At 37.7% G+C, this 22,366-nt stretch overlaps 1 protein-coding gene across 10 annotated transcripts in view; it reads left to right on the forward strand.

Annotated features, from left to right (window-relative positions):
- LOC131438511 (alpha-catulin) overlaps positions 1-22,366 on the forward strand; it is a 475,173-nt gene that overhangs the window by 70,891 nt on the left and 381,916 nt on the right. For 6 of the 10 annotated variants that reach the window (XM_058608597.1, XM_058608592.1, XM_058608595.1 and 3 more), the window contains exon 2: positions 10,236-10,617. The exons of 2 other annotated variants lie outside the window; for them this stretch is intronic. In XM_058608597.1, the coding sequence (XP_058464580.1) occupies positions 10,357-10,617 (261 nt within the window). In that variant the 5' untranslated portion in view covers positions 10,236-10,356. Of the gene's footprint in view, positions 1-10,178; positions 10,618-22,366 lie in introns of all 10 variants that reach the window. 2 more of the 10 variants (XM_058608593.1, XM_058608598.1) reach the window with 2 other exon arrangements.

The raw sequence follows: 22,366 nt of genomic DNA on the forward strand, positions 1-22,366 counted from the left end.
AATTCTTGCTGTTCATAGGTTCTTATAAGAGATATTTTAAAGAAGAGTGGGGTGGGAGGTGGTGGTTGCAATAAGTGTTTGATAACAGGGGGAATTTGAGGCAAAATGTTTCGAGTTTTACGAAATCGAAACTTATCGACGGGCACGGATATGTTTTTTATTACAACGAAGAGATGATCGTTAGGATATTTATAAGCGTGAAAAGATAGCAAGTGTCTATTGAAGAAGTTCTCAGCTCAATTGTTTGTAAATATCGGAATAATTCCATAGCTACTCAGTAAATTATCGCCAAACTTGGCAGAGATACTTTTTACAATTCAGATGTGGTAATAAAACTATTTTTTCTTGTCGAGATCAGATATTCATTGCACAGGTGAAAAGGTTGGAGTTTGTAACAAGTGCCTCTAAAAAGAGGTTTATTGTTAAATTTATCTTATTTGTCGAGCAGAGACGAACCAGCCACCGACTGAAAGTCTCTTTAATAAAGAAAACTAAACTAACTTATTTGTCAACAAACGAGGAAGGATATAGAATAGGAGATAAGAGTCTCAAAAATCAATTTTTGTTTCCCCTCCCCCCCTCTCTTTTTTTTGACGAGCACAGATACTTTTCACATTACTCAGAAGGCAGAGAGCAGTTGAAAGCTCACTAACAAAACCTTCACATCTAAATAGATTAAGGGGAAGGAGTGTAACAAGTTCCCCAAACATAAGAAGTATAAAGTGATCGGATTTTACGAAAAAAATGGTACTTCTTGACCAGTACTGCATATTTCTAGCAACTAAGTGAGGGTCACAAAAATATTCACAAGAGGCAGGGGGAATAAATATTCTTAACCAAGGGAGGTAAAATCGATCTGAATTGATGAAGAAATCATAAAATTAATGTGCATTTTTTCATGTAATTTGAGAAAACTGTCGAACCGAGCTGATGAAAATAAGTTTACGATGACATTTGAATGAACTGAATCGTTAATCTATAGAACGAAAGTGTTATCTAACGTAGTTATGAACAGCCTTTCGTTATCCAATAATCATTATCACAATCTTGGGCAATTGTGTGGAAATAAGTTGTGTTTCACTACGCTCCGAGTATTTCAATGGTCAGAACAATTTCTAAAACTGTTTTTGCGGCCGTGCCTTCACGAAACATTTCTGAGCAACGCCGGGTAATTCAGCTAGTATGATATAAAGAAGCGCGTATTATTCAAAGGACTTGTTAGTTGATGCACGGAAAAACAATCTTTTTGGCAATGCCGATCGTCGATTTCGGAACCACAGACAATAACGATCAAAACAACAACCGAAAATAATAGTCAGAACATTTAACATCTTTTTTTAACTAAACTCGAATACTTAAAAGAAGGAAATCGTTGACGTCAAATGTATTTTTGTTAACAAGTTCCTGAAGAAGGTCTTTCTGTGGCTGACGATTAGCGAGATGAGAATACCCAAGCCGCTATTCGTCCTCGGAAGAGAATGAGGGCTTTTGGCCGGATCTGGTGAAGGCTCAGTATGCCAGGAGATCGCTAAAGGAGATAAAGTAGCTTCGGATAAACGTGGCACCAATGATCACCAACCTATCTAATGTCCTCCAGATGTGTGGTGCTACAACAATAATCTCGCAAGCAAAAATATAGAGGATTATTGGTGTAAAAGCTGCAAAAGTGTTGACAAAAATCTTTTCCTTGATCACGATTATGTTTCCGGACAACTGCCACAGGAAGCATTTTTTATAAAACGCAAGATAGAATTAAAGGAATAATTGTTTCTTTAAAATTTATTTTTACATATTTGTATCGCCTAAAGGAACTAGTCCTATTTTGATGCAGTTATTAAGTTGTTGCTTTTGAATAATCATTTTTGGATTTTCTCAACATTTTGGCTCGTAAGTTTTTTTTTCAAAAGTAACAGTAAAAAGATAACATAATGTTATATCAATTGAAAAATTGATGAGCTGAGATCAAATTAAGATTTCAATGTGATGTTGCTATCATAAAAAGATTTCAATTTGCTCTCGTTTTGATGTTTGACTTTGCTCGGGGATCTAGCCCACAATATCAGAGAATTTAACAAACCCACTATCTGGTAAATTTTCTGACTGATCTTTAGAGACTTTCGGGGATTTGGAAGTCCCAGGAAGTGATGGAAATTCTTGCTCGGAATTTCATTTTCCAAGGCCTGGAGCTTTTTGCTCTGGTTTTTTGCATCACTACCAGTTGTTGTAATTTTTTGAGACCCATCAGAGGACACCTTCGAACCCTTACTAGGGAGCTTTTGAGAAGATTTATTTGTTCTCTTTCTGTATGATGAACTAAGAGGGACAGCCGAAGATGTACCTTCGTGGGGGTCATCATATTCGCTCTCGTCAACTGACAAACAAGCGTATAGGTTTACTGGAGGCGTAGCACTCTTCGACATTTCAGCAAAAGAACTCTTTGAATGTTGCTTACGTGAACGCCTCATCTTATTCTTGCGCAATTTGTACGCGGGGCATACCGAGATATCATGCGGTCCCTCCTTACAGTAGAGACACTTCTCAATGTCTCCGCCGCAGAAGCTATCCGCATGACTTCTCCACATTTGATACAACGGGATTTATTGCAACAATGGGATGCTGTATGTCCCAATTGTTTGCAATTGGTGCAGTTCACGACCCGCGGCACAAAAACGCGAATAGGTAAACGAACTCGGTCCAGGAGGACGTAATTAGGCAAAGCCGAGCCAGCGAAAGTCACCCGATACGAGTCTGATGGGATATAGGACTTAGTCCCATCCTCAGCTGTCGATACTGAACGCAATTGCTTGCAGTCCAGTATCTTAACGTTCTTGAGTAGGGGGTTTTTAAAACCGCTTGCCCCATGCTTAAGAACGTCCTCGCAAGTCAGACTCGGATCGGTGATCACGCCGTCTATCTCGACTTCGCTAGCTGGTACGTATACGCGATACTCCCGCGTGAAATGCTCACTTTGAACGATCTCTTTAGCCTGTTTTGCACTGGCTAACAAGACCCTAAGCTTGTCTGGGCGTACTTTTTCAATTTTTTGTACAGTATTGTATCGCGAGGTCAAGTCTTTTGAAAGTCTGAGGAGGTTAAATTTTTTACCATTGCCTTTGGTCCGGATGTAAACCGCATACGGTCCGACCAGGAGTGCAAGCCCATCGGGATAGATTCGAATGCGAGATTTATTGCCATCAAAAGCATCCATTTGATCATCTGGGAGAAGGTCATGCAATTTTATGCCGCTTGTCATGTCACGGACTTGTGTCCATGCAGTCAAAATCGGGGTGCAAATAAACTGGTATTAAACAACAAGGAAAAGAAAGTTTTACTTAGCATGTAGCTCCAAACGGTAAATATTCCTTCCAGTAGAGTGCAAAAAACCTCCTTGAGGAAAAAGCACTTTTTTCAGTTTCTCACTACACTGTCTAATGAAACGTTTCTCTTTTTATCACTATATATATTTATCACTGTTTCTAGTGTATATGTAAATGATATATACGCAGCGCCCAGCTGGCGCTGGCTAACGGTACCACACGCAGTACTGCTTTACACAAACTCACAGTCGGCCTTGAGAACGGATTAATTCGAATTATCACTCGACCGCACTAATGCAGACACAGATGAATATGGACCTACCTTGATAACGGAATAAAACAATTCACCACACGATAGGAGAAACACGAGTTTGCGTCCGATCAGCCCGATAGTTACAGTGGAACTGAATGATGACCACTCGTTGCCAGTCATCCAAGACTCGGATACAGCGTGCGTCATCTTTCAGTTGATCGATCCATCTTGCTTGCTATGCTTTTCTTTTTCGTGAGCCTGCCGGATCACATTCAAGGACCATTTTCACATGTTTGCCGTCCGTTATTCTGATGACATGCCCAGCCGATCGTAGTTGTCCAATTCCAGCTGTCCGTGTGATAGGTGGATCTCCAAGCAGCTGTTGAAAACCGTGGTTCATACGCCGTTGGTTAATTTCTTGTGATGACCTATTACTTCTCTGGTATCCTTAACCGCGGTCACGAGTGAATGAATAAACGAATTCATCAACCAACACGGTATCGTCGCCACGCGTCATTATTCGAGTAGGAAGGAATTATATTTTAAAGCCTTTTCCTCTCATATATATTTTTACCATGCGTCTTCATCTGATGTTAATTTGATGGAGACGCATGGTTTTTCGATTGATTTTTTTAAAATTCTCATATTATACCCGTCCACATTTTTTTTAATGTCAAAATTATACAGCGTAATGTACTCATAAAGGTGCGATTATATTAGCCAGCTTATCTGCACAAACTTGTGCAGTTTGACTGTATCATAGTGTAATCGGTTCGCAGTTGTCTCCAAGCAGTCGAATTCGGCTTGACTGTCCATCTGTATGCAGTAAAAGTGTGCAGATTATCTGTGACAATGTAATCACAGTGTGATAATAGTCGACAGACAAACAGTTGATGACTGTTTCTGAAACTGTTGTGCAGAAGTTGTCTGCCACAGATTCTATGACAACCAAAAACTTGTTTATTTCATCCAAACACAAAGCAAAACGTTCCAGCACCAGTGTGAGAAGTGAGTACACGTGGTTTTCCCCAAGAGGGTTGGTTTCGTGATCAATTTTTTTCTAATGTGTAGAAACCAGATAGTAATAAAAAACGTGCTTAATCCACCTAGCAGTGAGATGATACCTTTTTTATATCAATCCGCATGTGTTTTTTGCATGAATATTCTTCGGTGTTTCAGTTGTCATAACATTATTCTAATGACCGTCGTTTTAAGTGGCAATTCGCGATTTTAATCACTCATTACTCTGTAATGTCGAAACTGCAAATCGGATCGAATTTGAATCTAAATGTGTAGCAATCGATTAAACATTTCATGATATGTCGAAGTAATTTCCACTTTAGAGTTTACGGTAATTTAAGGTACTTCCAGAGCCGGTATTCAGGAACCAGCATAATCCAAACCGATTCGTATGGCCATATGACGAATAAATTGCAATAGTTTTAAGTCCAACTTAAAAGCTTTTCGGGATTGTCATCTTCTATATCGCTTTGAATTTTAAAAATTCATCCTCCTACAATTCCAGAATCGGAAGTCAGAATTGGATAAAATTGGATTTATTTTAATTTGAACTTTTGTTTCTGAAATTCGATTTGGCTTTTTTGAGAAAACGACTGAGCTTTGAGAAACGATTCGATACTGGAACCGGAATTCGAAATTCGGTGTAGCCGAAGTCAGACAAATTCACCTGAGTAGCTATTTAGTTTACATTTGTTTCAAAATGTTTGAAAATCAAAGTGCGAATTAAATTTTTGGGTGCCTTCCGAAACGAAAACTGAATACAACCAAAAATGAAATAAGTTTATTTGGTTATCGACTATCCAAATCTACTAACCCGAAAAACCTGATTAATTCATGTGAAATAGACATTTTTATACTAATCACCTTGTATCTCCGAAACCGGAAGTTGGATCTGACTGAAAAACAAGATGTTTTATAGAATCTTAAAACTTTTCATTTAAGTCTTAGATGATTATTAGATTTCATTTGAATCTTAGATCGGTTCAGCCATCTACGAGAAAAATGAGTTACACATTTTTAATTTTGTTTCACATATCATCTTGTAATTCCGGAACCAGAGGTCGGAACCAAACATAATTCAGGAACCTTGTTTGGGAGCATACGACTTTTCATATGAATCTGAGTTTGTAGAAAACGGTTGTATAATCTGCGTAAAAATTGAATGAAATTATTTGCCACACACGCATTTGCTGATCTCGACGAACTGATTCGAATGGTATATGGCTGTTATGTTCTTCCAGCATTTATTGCTGTAAGTAGTTTAAATCAATATAATTAAGGAATTGCTTTCAACTCGAAAATTCTGCCATCATCTGGTTTACATATGTCATATTCGAACGATTATGTTGCCAAAAACGAAACGTGCTAAAATCGATCCGAGGCAAATTGTCATGAAAAAGGATGCTGTACACAGTCTTTTTGATACTTAGAAACAATTGGATGTAACAGTACAAAAAAATCGTGTTTCACGTTGCTCCCAAGCATTGCATTGTCATACAGCGCTCAAAACTCCTACTGCTGGAATAGGGGAAAAAATCGCTTACACCAAAATTTCGATATCTCCGTTAAAAATGGACGGATTTTAACAATCTATGGCTTTTTGGATAGGTATTACCGTGCAGAATCTAAGTCCGAAAACATATTCTGTTTTCAAGGTCAACTTTCAACTGAAAATTTTGACATAAAACTTCGTTTAACTCAAAAAGTAAACATCCGATCTCAAAACCATTCAATAGCGTTTTGGGTGACGGGGAGACCTTTCATTTGCGACTAGTTTGATCGAAATGGGTCCAGCCATCTCTGAGATCTCGACCTCTTAGTTGACAACACACATACAGACACACACACATACACACACACAGACATTTGCTCAGTTCGTCGAGCTGAATCGATTGGTATATAACATTCGGCCCTCCGGGCCTCGGAAAATTTTTCTAAAGTTTGAGCGAATTTTATACCTATGTTTTATATATATAAAAAAAGGTAAAACCTGTTTTAATCCACCTAGTGGTGTATTGATGGCTTTCTCGTATTATTCATATTCTCACATTCTCATATATGTGGTATTCTTCGAAATAGTTTTTATTGCTTCTTGAAAGAAAACAAAAAAAAATTGATTACGCGTCAATTAGCACAACCAACAATCAATAAAATGAAACAGTTTTGCTATTACAGGTACTTCTGTAAATGAAGTAATGAAGTTGGTTCTACTGACCATCTGTTAACATGACTTACAAACTGTATTGATTTTAGTTAATTTGATAAGATTTTGTATGATTCAGCCATGGTACTTTGAACGACGGTTCAAATTTTGAATACTTATAATTTTAAAAATGGCAAAAATGAAATTTTAAACACTTGCATCAGCGCAAAGTTCAGAAGCTTATTGGAACCTAAATTTGTGAATACGGTCAAGCGACCACTACGAAAAGTGAGTGAGTTCCATTTTTGAGTATTTCACTATTTCAGGAATAGGAAGCCGGGAATCAGGATAACCCAAAACTCTTAGGATATGATGCTGCGGCTCTTTAGTTCTATATACAAATAATGTTTATTTTACAAAAAAGTACTTAAAACCGATTGGAATCGATTAACGAGTATTATACCCCACTTCTATCTCTCAACCACGTGTACTAACTTCTCACCGAACCGCGTTGTCAATGTCTTCATTTTCGGTCGAAATAATGAAGCTTATCGCATATTTCGTAGAATTCTTAATAGAAATTACTACTGAATTTTCCGAGCTCCTCCTTCACGATAAAGTGCAATGGATTTCCAGAAGCATAGTACTGGAACGTTTTGCTTTGTACTTGGATGAAATAAATATGAAAAATTAAATAATGAATTAAAGGAAAAAGTATTAATCACTCCAAATTAAAAAATGCTGAACGGTAACAAAAAATTTACTTATTTGAAATTTTTTTCTAGATTTTGTAAATATTTACCGAGTTTCCAATCGTTCGTTTATTGGTTCGATAATTAAATTGATTACAAAGCGTTTGGTAATACATTGTTGATCTGTCAAAATCTGAACTCTGCCCCAAAGCGAATTCATACCGTTATAACATATTTCAAAGAGCTTGGACTGGAGACAACCTTCCCAAAATTTAACTCTTTAGTTGTCATATTTACGGAGGTAGGATGATTCTATAGGTTTTTATTGCATTTGATTTTTGAATCTACCACTCCATTTACGATCTGTTGAAAATGTATTTGTGGCGTGAAAAATACTCAACAATTGCGAAACATATTTTTTCACGCTTTCGATCTCGGTGCCACTCTGGGTTTTTTAAAAATAGCAGATATACCCGTATGATGTAACGTTAAGACACAAACGTGTAGATAATGAACATATGATGTGAAAGAATCTCAATTTTTGTTGTTGTTATGACATCTGATAAACATATCAAATATACATCATAGTCATAGAACAAAAAACATCGTATATTTTCATTATTTAAAAATTTTCGAATTTTGTATTAAAAAGAGATGATTTGGGGAAAGCATTAGAATTATGTTTGCATTTGAAGAAAAATACTGCAGAGCAAATCAAAATCAGTTTCAAAGTTCAGGAAGGATACAATCAAAGCACTTGACTGGGAGCTTCTCCCTCATCGTCGTATTCATTTATTTTCGAATACTATTTGTATCAAATGACACTAAATCAGTGAAAACCAAGATACAGATAGGATACAGATTATTTTATAATCACTTGAAATGTAAATCATTCAGAGATAAAAGAGAAAGGAAAACAAATATGAATTTAAATGAAATGACTACCATTTGTTTTTATCGAATAGTCACGCATTGACTTTGCACCATTTCAATTCCTACGAAGAAGTCGAAAATTGGATGTCTGATTGGAAGGTATTCACAAATTTCCAGAAAGATGGTCACCATTTCGATTATTTTTTTCTCATTCAAAATAAACGTTTCATTTTAACAAAAACACGCTCACTTCATACTTGGTTAATAAATAATTTTTAGATACATCGAAAAGCTGTGGAAAAGTTCAGTATTTGATTTTCTAAAATAATAACCATAATACGGCCTCGGAAAATTTTTCTATAGTTTGAGCGATTTCTATAACTATTTTTTATATTTATTAAAAAGGTAAAAAAAACCAAAGCACATTTATATTCCTTCTTTAATTGCTTCCAAACACAACACAAAGTAGCAACGCAACGAACTTCCTTGTGTGAGACCAGATCGATGCCCCACAAACTTTCTACCAATGTGATCACTTTGTGCAGAAAAACTGCAATAAATAGCCCACTCCCTATATTTAAGTCTGTAACCAGTTTTATTTGTCTGATCAATGTAATCACAATACAGACATGCTCATAAAGTCTGTCACAGTCAAACATAACAATTGTCAAAATTTTGACTGTCGGCAGTCAAACTTGACTGTTGCAGTCATTTAACTGTGAATAGTGTGATCACATTGCCAGACCAAATATAAACTACCGGAAAATTACTTGTCTGTTGCAGATAAACTGGCTAGTCTGATCGTAGCTTAAATCATTTATTTTTTATGTGAAATCTGAAGTGCTACCAAAATTGTAAATGCGAATGAAAAAAATCGAAAATTTTGATCATTTTTGAAAAATTTTGATGCTGATTTTTTTCAATATTTTCGATAATAAGGATTCTCGGAATATTCTTATTCCTCCTGATATTATCCAATATTTTTGGTAATAAGGTTTTTAAAACATTTAAATATCAGACGATCCAGCTTAACTCCACAAATTTGGCATTGAAAGGGTTAAAATTTGAGGAAAATCATCTCCAATAGGAACCCTTTCAAACAGCTTATATCAATTTAATTTTGTATCTAAATTTAAAATTATAAAAAAAAATCACATCAATTTTTAATGATATCTTTGTTTCTACTTGTATGATACATGCAAAAAGATTGGTTCGATATTGCTGAAATTAATTCAATTAATTTAACAGATGCATGAAACTGTTCAATGATGAACAGTGGAACATCTTATTCAACCTCTCCTAGCAAGGTCTTCTCCGTTACTCTAGTAATCGCAACATAAATACATAAATTATGAATCTGTCACCGTATTTTTTTCTCCAACGTTTATAAAACTCTATCTCTCTCTCTTCTGTCACAAGAAAAGTTTCCCGCGTCATGGCTGCTGAACAAACAACCACACATCGTCTGCATTTTTTGTCGTATCACAAGACATGCCAACACTTCCGGAACTCTCGCCAAGAGTGATGGCTCTGTTGCGCGTAACAAATCATTTCCTACAATGTTTTCTACTACAATAGCATCGCTACGGGCTAGGACTCGGACAGGGACAGGGTCAAGGCAATGAAGAGCAACCGAAAAGTCTATTAGCAGTAAATATTGAATATGTATTCTTGTTCCACTTTGCCGTTTCTCAATCGATAGCAATCGGCTGCTTCGGAACAGAACTGTAGGTCAATGGGTTGGGAGGAGACTTGATGAGGGTGTACTGAGCCGTTCATGCATTCGCATTTACTTTGTGACGACATTCGGCGGGTGCTGGTGCACGGTAACTGAGCCCGAAGGCAGCCGAGAGCAAGACTGAGACCGCTTCCGGACCTAGTTTGCTGGTGATCGGATTCTGTCGTTATATGTACAATGCCGCTGTGAATTTCTATAGGAAGACCGAGTAGTGAAAAGACGATTGTGTGACAGTGAAACGGGATGACTATCGGAAAAATCGAATAAGCTTGCCCGAGTCAGTAAGTGTGGGAGTGTCGAAAAGGGGTTAAAGTGGAGAAATGAACGACACGGGTTACTTCAAAAGCAACGACGGCACCGCTGCTGACGATGAACCGGGAGCCTCCGGGAGGAATGGTGGTGGCAGCATCGCTGGCCAAACGGCAAGTGAACGGGTTGGTATCGGAAGCCGTAGAATGTCATCATCGGGAGCTGCTGCTGGTGCTACCGCTACTGGAGGATTATCACCCGGTGGTGGCTCTTTTCGGCAGCGAAGCAACAGCAGCAGCAGCAGCTCAGTCAACAGGAGAAGCCTATCAAAAGTGTGTATTGACTAAAGTGTTTCCTCCCACAACTCTTGCACAAACATGGCACACACAAAAAAAGGGCAAACTAGTTGTACGTAGTTGGCATAAAATTGATGCTGTTGCTATCTAGGAACCGCTTTGTAGAAAGTGTGAACTTTTCCAACCCCAGTATGCGCCATCGAAAAGGTTCTTTCACAGGGGTTGAGCTTCGGATGCACCATCTAAAACCTGTTCCCAACTACGGCAGGACACATTTAGTTTTAGCTATTAGATCTTGTTCTATTGCCAGGAATCACGTGTTACTTCTAGATTGCACCCTTGGATCTTTATTTGAGCATTTTACAAATTCGAACGACTCCGTCAGCACCTACCGTATTAAAGGAAAGCAATGACAGTATATGTTAATAGTAATGATGGTGCCGCAAACGGGATGGTTTAGTGATAACATATATTCTAATTTTACAGATTTTCCATGCGACAACAAAAATTTGAGTACTAACGGTAGCATCAAACTGTGTCATGATCAGTAGAATCGATTATATCACACACAGTTTAAAACAAACCTTGTTGTTCGGAATTCTCCCAAGAAACTCTCGATGAAATCTGTCTCGTTTTAAAGCAGATCAAAGCTGCAAATTTATTTATGTTTAATTTAAATGTATAAACGATTAATTAAATTCAACTCATAATTAGTTTCTTCTCTCCCTATTCAAATGACTAAGCACAATCCGTCCAAATTGTCAACTGAAATTATCAACCAGTTTTAAATCTGCTTATTTGATTTTAATTTGTAATATTTGTCTGTGCAGTCTTGCTTCAACGTATAACTCACCTAAACTTCTTACTAGAAAGCCAAAAACTTCCGTACTACGCGTAGATATAATATTTAGTTTTGTTTTATTCAAATACAACTAGTTATTTATCTGGATAGAATAATAAATTGTATACTGTTTACCTTTTAATTCTATTAATTTATTGATACCTGCACAAATATAAACTGGTTGAACAATTTAGCTTCAGATAATATATTCAAAAAACTGCAAACAATCTCCAATGGCTTCCAATTCCTGCAAATCCTATCTTCTATTTTGCAAGTAATGCTTTTTGACATTTATTTGCTTATTCATCTATCTTACATGTACATCTTTCTTCAATTTTTCATCACTCAACGGCAGTGTGGCCAAAGGTGTTATTCCAAACACTTGTGATTTTGCATCTTATAAGATGCACATAAATGGACCGTCGCATTTCACGCAAATTTACGGCATGTCAAATTGTGTTATTTCCAAATTCCATGACATGAAATTCAATGAAATAAAACAAATAATCTTTTCAAAATTTTGTTTATGTAATTAATCCCCCCCCCCCCAAATTGAGATAACAGGAAAGTTGGAGTGCGATGCGGTGTCCTGGTGCTGCTCTCAAAAAAGTATAATTTCAATGCTTGTTCGATACGTATAGTTAAAAATTTAGTTAAAATAGTTATTTTGAGTGATAGTGCAGGTGTTGCAAGTGTGTGTTTAGAAGTGTTATTTATTGAATAATATTGATCCGCGATTGATGCTCAAGCGATGGAAACTGTGAATTTACAACCCCAAAATTTAACGATGTTAACCTGTTAATCGATCGAAGCGCCGTCTGCATGTCGGTGTTGTCGGATTTCTATGGAATGTGTGAAAGTTCACAAGTCGATCGTTTCATTCAGACTGAAGGTCTAGGGTTGGTCTGCAGCGGATCCATTCGCGAATGTTTTTATTTTATTCTGTCAATGGTCGTGTTTCTTCTGGGATACTAGTGAGATCGGTCCTTATAAATATTTTATATTTTTCTTACTTATAATATTTCTTTTGAGTAACAGTAATCAGGTTTTGTTGAGAACGTATTGTTCACCAAAATATATCTGGATCTCTTTCCCTCCCTACAAACAAATCTCCTATCCCGTGATGCTCGTGGAGATACAGCGGTACCCACGGTCTCTAGAAACAACGAGTATCGGACTAACATTCCTTCCTTTCCCTCAGTAGCACAGCCTTTGGTCGTGGCCGGTGTCGTTATTGACCATTTTATATAGAGTTTTGAATCAGTGGGTATGCACAGTGAGAATGATTCGCCTCTTCCAAGCATCATTTTGTTGGTTCATTGTGCATTTTCACTCATTCAGTCAATCACGAAGTGCAACTACGGGCGATCTACTTCAGCTCAGCTCAGTTCAGTTTAATCCCTACAAAATTGAGATAACAATATTGTTTCAGCTCAGGGTCAACTTCGTCAAAGTTGTGCAGGAAATCATTTCAAACAAATTTGCAAACGTTACTGATAGGCGCGTATACAAGGGGGGGAGGGGGGGTTTCAAGGGTTCAAGCCCCTCCTGAAACTTGAAAATATAATTATGTTATGAAAACTCTTTTCTTTAAATATGACGAATTTCGCGCAAACTCGAACACATGTTGACAGCAAAAGGTCACTTTGCATACTTTACTTTTTCTAAATGTATCCAGACTGTCTTTTGAGAAGAGCTAAACATTTTTAACAAAACTTAGAGCTAACGTCGGAAATGATAAATCCTACAAAAGAAGTGTTATATTAGTGATTTTTACAAAATCAGTCAAATTTGTCTATAACATAAAACATACTGAAAAAAATTCTTATCGAGTCCTAGACTAAAAAAAATTATTTTAAAAATTTAAAATCGATTTACGAAGAAAATTTTATCTCAAGATTAGCACATTCAAGGAAAAAAGTTTTTCCAACAATAACTACACGCAGAGAAATATATTGTAGATGTAACTAAATTTGGGTTTCAAGCAACGATTTAAACAAGCGACAAAAAAAATTTGGTTCAATATAGCAAATATTGTTGCTCGAAACAACAAAACTATTTCGATTTTTCTCAGTGGATTAGTTTGTTTCAAAAAATTGTTTGATAAAACATACAAATATTTCACTTGTGCGCTCCTGTCAGTTTCTTGATAAACAATTTCATAAAAAAATTTACTTGCAAAATCCTTTCAATGTAAACAAACTTTAGATAAAGATAGTATTTGTAGTGCTTTGAATTTATAAACTGGGCAGTTGCAATAAATGATAAGATGTAAGCCCCAGTTCACTTTCACATCTCATCCAAGTCAGTCGATAAAACAAAACCGCTTACGTTCGGGATGATAGAAACCAAGTACAGTATTGTGTAGTGAACAATAGAAAGACCTCGAAAATGAGTGAACCAAACGAACAAAGGCTACCGCCGACACGAAAGAATACAATTGTTGTTGACTTCAGGCAGTGCAAAATTCGACCTTCGATACGAGAACTTGAAGGTTTGATTAAGGAGTAAATGCATCTTGACATTAAACGTGTGCATTTACTTCAATGTAATAAGAAGAATAATGCTATTTACATACAGTTGTATAACGAGTTGGATGCAATTCAATTCGCAAAAGACAATAACAATGTTCACTATGTGGAGCACGAGAACATCAAATACATTCCAGTATATATGGAAGATAGTGCTATAGAAGTGCGTGTGCATGATCTTCCCTCAAGCGTCACCGATTTGTATATTCGCAAAACTATGTCCCAATACGGAGATATTCTCTCTATCGAAAATTAAAAGTGGTAGAATTTTTTCCCCGATATTCTAAATGGCGTACGTTTATTACGCATACACTTGAAGAAGGCTATACCTTATTATGTGATTTTCAGTCAAGATACAAGAATTCCGTGCAAATCACTTACCTATGACAATCAGATGGCCACATGTCAATATTGCCAAAAAGCTGTTCACTACGGTAAGCCATGTGATAAACTGGACAAGGAGACAACTACACCAAACGTGTACGGTGCTTCCTTCACACCAACCCCAAGCAACCCCAGTACACCAGTGACAGCCACCAACAACAATGAAGCAAAAATTATTTAAAAAATCGGCTCAATCGGCCACGTAAAGCTTGTACGCAAATAGGCCTGAATAAAAATTGTTTTTGTGATAAAGTCTACATGCTGCCAACTTCGGATATGATTTTACACGAAATTCTTCTACTTGAATCTTACACTGAGAAAATCGCTTTTCAAAATTTAAAGTCATCAATGAAACTTTTTTCCCAAGACCGTCGATATATTGAAAGGCGGGCAGTTTTAGGAAAAAGTGTTTCTAACTAAAACTTTCTCTTCTTACCATCACCAAAAATTTTTGCAACCAGTATTCTGTGAAATCTCCTCTCAAATTGAGGTTCATTGAATATTTGGATGTTATTGACTTTCAGGTTAGTTTATAAAATATAAAAACATTGTAAATTTTTTTTATACAAGAGTGTTTTTTTTCGATAAATTTATTTAAAAGCTAATTTTTTCAATATGGGACTCGATATCGTAGGTTTTCAATATCTATATTTGTCATTTATCGTCAACTATTTGAATAAAAACGAATATAAAAATGTAGCCCTTTATTAAAGACAGTTTAGATAAATTCTGGAAAAAACAACGTATGCAATGTGCCTTTTAAGACAAAGTCTACATGGTCAGAACTACGAATATAATTTAGCGCAAAATTCGACATATGTAAGTCAATTATAAAATGAAAAGTTTTCAACAAACAACTTTACCCAGAAAAATTCAAGTAATTCTATATATATTCCCAAGCGCATGGAAATCAATCATTATAATTCCCATTAAATAATCGCCCCCTCCGAAAAAAAATCCTGGGTACGTGCCTGGGTACTTTTCTTGTAACTTAAGTAGAATACTGGATGTAAAGTATTTTCTGAAAAAAGTCCCAAAACCAGCTTTTGTAAGAAAACTTATGTATTTTTAATTTCTATGGGTTTTTCATGTTATACAAAGTTTTACATCATTGAAAACTACGTAACTTTCATGAATTGTAAATAAGTCAGAAACTGCGTCTTGGAGTTTTAGCAGGCAAAATAAGGTCCACAAATTGTCCACATAGTCCACGAGAAATCATTCCCAATGTACAACTTTTCGTTGAGCGAATGACAGACGAAAAGTATTACTGGCAAATGAAACTAACGAAACACTGGGATAACTGGAACACAAGTTGTTAATTCGCAACCTTCTGAAATCCGAGGAAATCGTTCTGCCAACTGAACTATTGTAGATGTGGTGAAACCCAACCCAAAAGATGGTAGCAAAGTACTAGGTATATTATCTGAGTGTTTACGGCCTGAGTCTCACCCCTGAGCAATTCTACACCAAATCGTCCAGAGATGGCAAAATTCTTGTCCGTCGCCCCGGCCGATTTGCATGAAACTCTTCGCGTGTGTGATCGGTATGGCAAATAAAGTATTTTCACTGGTTTAGAGATTTTTTCACTTAAGACTAGTTTTTGAAAAGGAGGCATGTGTTTTAAGCCCCCTTTTCCCCCATTATTTAAAAAAATTATACAACTGGTTAACTGGGGCATTAATGGGGAATGGGTGCCAATTTACAGGACTTGCTAGCTAACAGAAACTTCCAAGTCCGTATAGGTGGATCCCTATCCAGAACACTCGCTGAGAGTTCCACAAGGTTCGGTACTCGCCGTCACCTTATTTCTGTTAGGAGTTACCTCCATCTTCAAACACGTCCCTAAAGGGGTACGAATCTACGTGTACGCCGATGACATTATCATTCTAGTCACCGGCAAAACCAGAAAAAGAATCCGAAACAAAATCCAACAGGCGGCGAACGCTATCAGTAATGGGCAGATAGCGTAGGCTTCAATATCGCCCAATAACTCCAATCCAATAAATGTACCATCTCACATTTCTGTTGGAAAAAAAACATCTGGACACAGACCATCCGGTAAAAATCGGAGAAATCACAGTGCCATTCAAAAGGACTCCCGAAAGCATCGGCGTAACCTTCGACCGAAACTTGAACTTCTCGAACCACTTTGACCAAGTTAAGAAAGACTGCGAGTCCACATTGAACCTTATTTGGTCCATCTGATCCGGTCATCCCAAATGGAATCGCCACCAGGGAATTAACATAGCTACTTTACGGGTTAGAGGCAACGGCCATAGGCAGAGCTAACCTCACCAAACTTCTCAGCCCTAACTACAACAGGGCCGTTAGACTAACCTCAAACCTTCTCCCCGGGTTGACAGCTCAATGCATAGGACGCTGGTCTTACAAGCCAGCTGTCGTATGTTCGAGCCCCGACCTGGAAGGATTCTTAGTGTCAGTAGGATCCATACTACTAGCCATGCAATGATTCTGTACGCTAAGAATCGGCTGCGAAGTCTGTTGAAACAGAAAGGCCAAATTCCACGAAAGGAATGTAATGCCAAGACTTTGCTTTCCCCCAAGTACTCCGGCAATGGCGGCGTGCGTGGAGTCGGGCCAATTACCTTTCAGATGGCACTTGGCCTGGACAATCGTACGCAGAGCCCTGGGTTACCTGGAGAGAACATCGGGAAACAACTGCACATTACTGGAAATCAGGCCCGGAAATTATTACTGGAAATCAGACCCAGGATTTCGTTTCGGGAGGGGCCCAAAGATAAAAAAATAATGTTACTGAAGATTGCTTATGTACCTAATTTTCGGAGTGCCTTTTACGGGTGTTTTTAACAGGCACTTTAAACTTTTCCACTTAAACTATTATTGTATTACATTTCTTTAAGTTAACTGTCTTGTTATTTCTGTAACAAATGTCTGAGATCTTCTAAATAATTATATATCTGTTTTTGATTTCGGGAGGGGCCAGGGCCCCCCTCTGGGTACGTGACTGCTGGAAATAACCAAATCTTTGTACCAAAAATTCACCGGACAAAGACTTCCTAAATTGGCTCGCCTTCACCGAGTCTGGAAGAAATCCTGGTACCAACAGGATCTTCTCAGAATCGACACTTCATTGGCACTCTCCCTAGGAGTCAAACAACTACTAGCAGTTGCAAAACGATGTTTCAACCAAATCACATCCGACAAGTTCAAAGGTTCAGCCTTATTCTACACGGACGGCTCACGGACAAACTTTGGCACCGGGCTCGGTGTCTGGGGGCCTAACACCTCCATTCACCGCAGCCTAAACCTCATCTGCTTGGTGTTCTCGGCGGAAGCAGCCGCCATATTAGAGTGTATAAGAATCATCACCCCGGGATCTGATGCCGTGATCTTCTCGGACATTTGTCCAGGCGATTGAGACATACTGTGGCAGCAATGTTACGGTTTGCTGGATCTCTGGACACAGCGAGATCCCAGGCAACGAAAATACGGATACACTAGCGGCTATAGGCAGGAACAGACGCCGGACGGCATCTGAGGTCCCTTCAGCCGAAATATTGACGGACCTCAGGGCCAAACTCACCAACCACTTTGTACAACACTCAAGGATGGCTTTTATCGTATCAATGAACGTTCATTCTTCACTCTTCACACGATTGAATCAGTGCGATCAAAAAGAGACTAACATCATCGCAACAACAAACACCCGGCATGGCTCATTTAACATAGAATCGACACCAGTGCGAGAGCGAATTTCTCTCGATGACATTTCTGAGAACCAAAGGTTAGCACGCTGCTGTGGGGATCCTCTCTGAAGCAACAAACGGTCGCTTATTCTCGTTTCGCGATCCGATTCTGTATGGGCAGTGGATAATTACGATAGAATCATTTTACTATTGCCGCTTATTCTAACTATGTGCATATAACCTTTGTATAAGTTGTGTCTATGAAAATGTATGTGAATGCTCCACACAAGGGTTTTGAAATATTGCAACCTAGTATGAGAAACATCAAGATGAACCATCGATTCGATTTTCTGCGATAATTGTCAACTTGCGATCCTCTCTCGGGAAATTCCACACAGCAACGGTCATTATCAGACTGTATATTTTTTCATGGGCCGTGAAATACTCAGAGTATGAAGTGGAGCGAAGAAATGTAGAAAAATTCTCTCGCGGTTCATGCATTGAGAGACTCGAGTTCTTGTTGCATCTTCTACCGGATTGAAAATGTTGTATACAATATAGATAGCAATATAGCAGCTTCTGTCAAATTTTCGGCAATCACCAACACTGACAACACTGGAGTACAACGTCCGGCGTGCTGCTGCCCAAGATAAAGGGCGATCTGGAAAAATGGACCGCCGGGAACAGCGAGTACTGTCTCGGCTACGGACGGGTCATACTCGCATCACTCACATTCATTACATCACAAGGCAATCCCCACCAATGTCCAAAAAGCGGCCATCCGCCGGGGCGGGCCCTCGGGGATGTTTCCCGCGGCCGACAGCCGGAACAACGCAAAGAGACACCACGAACCAAACGGATCTAGTCTGCGGTTGTTGGAACATCAGTGCTTCCACACCTCGGCCCATATCGTGCCATAAGACAAAACTTATGTCGTTTTCGTTTTTAAATTGCACTACACTGGTGTAGCGAAAGCTGCGCTGAAACCGTTCGTTTTTATCAATTGCACTACACCAGTGCTACACTTTTTCTGCACCGATACCACTGGTGTAGCACTCGTCAAAAGTTTGGTGTAGCTCTGTGCAATGGAATCGTTTATTGTAGTCAATGGTTACTGTTTATGTTTTCGTCATTTTTGTTCGTTTATTCATGCCTCAGTGTAGCACTGCACCGGTGTAGTGCAAATTAAAAACGAAAACGCCATTAAACATGATATGTATTTTAAAGATTTGTGATTTACATACACCACCTCCTACTCCCCCCAAACCATTTCCCGCTTCACCCTAATATTGTATTGCTCAAACACATTTATTTTTATCAAAACATCGTTTTTCGAAACTCGTTAAAAAGTTTTTTTCGGGAAAACTGCAACTTTTTTAAACATTCATTCACAAGTATCTTTGTAACTTGGCGTTTTTATGTGGTATAAAATAAGAAAAATGGTGGAATAATTGAAAAAATTAAATTTTTTTTTTACAGTGTGCATTGTTTTAGAAATATATTTTGCAAATTACCTACAACTTCGTCTTAAACTTTATTTCCGTAGACGCTATAGATTTCGAGTAATAATTGTTTAAAAATTTAAAGTCTTGGGTGAAAAAATCTAAATCAAATATTTTAGCAAATTGAAAGGGGGTCTGCCAACAGCCAACTGAATCTGCATGGAATTGGTCTCCTGTAATCTATTACCGCACATACACTCTTACCAAGTCTTTTCCCTTCCAATCCAAACTCTTTTTGATTATCCGACAGGGAAATGATATGAGAGCTTTTTTAGTCTCTACTGCCCTCTATTTTTGATACCTAATATTTGCTCGATAAGATCGACATTCAATTTTAACTTTGTAGGATTGGAAAGACTACTAGCTACTGCACATTTATATTCAAGTTAACTGCAAAAATACGAAATCGATTGACATAGGAGTTTTCAGTTCTCCTTTACCTGTGGATAGTTATATATCCAAAATGAGCATTCGACCAAAATTTTTTGATGTAAATAGTATTACCATTGTCTTCTGCTCGAAATTTTGATTGAGCACCCAGCGACTAGAGCGACTGAATGACTGGAACTGCAATAAAAACACGGCTGACATAAATTGATCGTGTCACACTGTCAAACTCTGTTCTGCATAAACGTCGCAGAATATTTAAAAAAAATAGAACGTGATACAAATTACAAACAAAATAGAAAATATTCCCCATCCATTTTCTCCGCTGGAATGTCCTGGCTATGGTTCTTTTTTTTCTGTAGCCGAGGGCTCCTGTTTTTCCGGACAGGACGCACTCCTAGTTTCAATTTTGCGAACGTGAAAGCCAACAAAAAGTTTTCCAACCGGAGCATCACCGGTCTGGCAGTTTCTGACGGTATTTTATGTAAAGCGAAGGAAACGGGCACTGCCGATAAAGATCTCTTTTTTTTTGTTTCTCGCGACAGATCAGCGCTTTTGGAGTTGGTTTTGCTAGCGAACGTGAAGCTTTCGGGATCCGGAAACTTTGCTTGGAGAAAGGAAGAAAACGCGACAGACACAGGCCAACCGGTGACGAACGCTCATTTATGACCTTGTTAAGGTGTGAACGGTATTTCTTTTGCCTCACCGCGTGACCCGCCGCCTGAACGAGGAGAACAACAATAGGTTAGGATAGCGGGATGTGGAACTGGAACGTGAAAATGTGCTCACCAACAGGGAAATGAGATTTTTTTTTGTTTCTGCTATCTCACACCCTTCGGTGGATAGTTAACAAAAGTGTGGGTGGAATTTCAATTCAATTAATTTACAACGGAAGTTTGAAAGCCGAAGGTTTTGATCTGCTAAACGAAGGATTTCAAGTAAATTGATTGGACGTGACTTGCTTTTAGATGGTGGGATAACACGTTGGATTTGAAACTGTGCAGAGGTTCGAATGGACACGTACTGACGTGAAAAGTTTCAGAAAGCCGTTTGTTTGAGTTCTCGATTGCTCACTGCGTCTTTTCGTTAGTACGCGAGTTAGCAATGACCAGCCTCATTTTTTTATATCCGTTCGATTTGCTCGGAAATGGTTAAGCTATTCAAACAATCGTCGGTTCGTTTGAAAAATAATATCTGAGCATTGATCAAGTTCTTTCTAGAATCTACTCCATTTGATTCATTTGTAAGCTGCAATGATCTGTAATAAATTTTCTGATATTCTTGTTGTGAATGAGTCGTATTCTTGCTGATTTCGCTTCCATAATTATTACCGAATAGACGTTCTTATTGAACCTAAGTTCGTGAAAATCGGACAGACCATCTCTGAGAAAAATAGATTGAGGGGTTACACCACTGTAGAAAAAAAAAACTTATTTTAATCCACCTAGTGGTGTAATGATGCCTTTCTCATATTACTCATTACATCATAAATATAATCGTGAAATTTGCAAAAACAACTGTTTATTGAATAGAAATAGAATAATTTGTTCGGATCTAATCTCACAAACTCTATAGAACCTGTTTACCCTGTAGTTCCGGAACCGAAAGTAGTATCCACAACAAATTAAGGAATTCCGTATGAAACTGTAAGACTTTTCTTTTGAACCTATAAGTTTGTGAAAATCGATTTGGCCATCTCCAAGAAAAGTAAGTGAGATCCTTTTTGCAGTTTCTATGCAGATCACTATTTCCAATTCTTCCGAAACCGGATTCAGATAAACTGAATAGCCGAAGTTGGTTCGTTTACTACCAACAAATATGACCTACAAATTGGAACAGTTTTGAACGTAGTTAAACCTATACTCACTATCTCATGCTCTATTTCGATTAAACCAATTAAACGAAATCTAACAAACGAAACGAACCTGCGTTTTTGTTACTTCTACATATGTAAGTCAAGCTAAACAGCATGAATCAGCAGCATAAACTAGTAGGGTTATTATTATTATTATTATTATTATTATTATTATTATTATTATTATTATTATTATTATTATTATTATTATTATCATTATTATTATTATTATTATTATTATTATTATTATTATTATTATTATTATTATTATTGACATCACTACACAACGTGTACGAAATAGAACAAAGCACGCCTTGTTCGTTTTGTGTTTGCTTCCTCTTTCGGTGTTGTACATATTGTCATTCTATATGGAAATTTGAAAACTTTTAAACTCATCGCCCTGCAACTGCGGAACCGGAAGTCGGATCCGGATGAAATTTCACAGTAGGTTTAAAGACAGTATGAACTTTAATTCAAATCAAGATTTGTAAAAATCGGTTCAAACATCGCAGAGAAAGTGATTTTAGTTTTAGGAGTTTTTCTTCTCCATTTTCGGTGCTCTCGGAACAGGAAAAGAGGGGACCAGTAGTGCCGAATTAAGTTTACATGCCCAC

The sequence above is a fragment of the Malaya genurostris genome, chromosome 3 (assembly GCF_030247185.1).
Source record: "Malaya genurostris strain Urasoe2022 chromosome 3, Malgen_1.1, whole genome shotgun sequence".
NCBI lineage: Eukaryota > Metazoa > Arthropoda > Insecta > Diptera > Culicidae > Malaya > Malaya genurostris.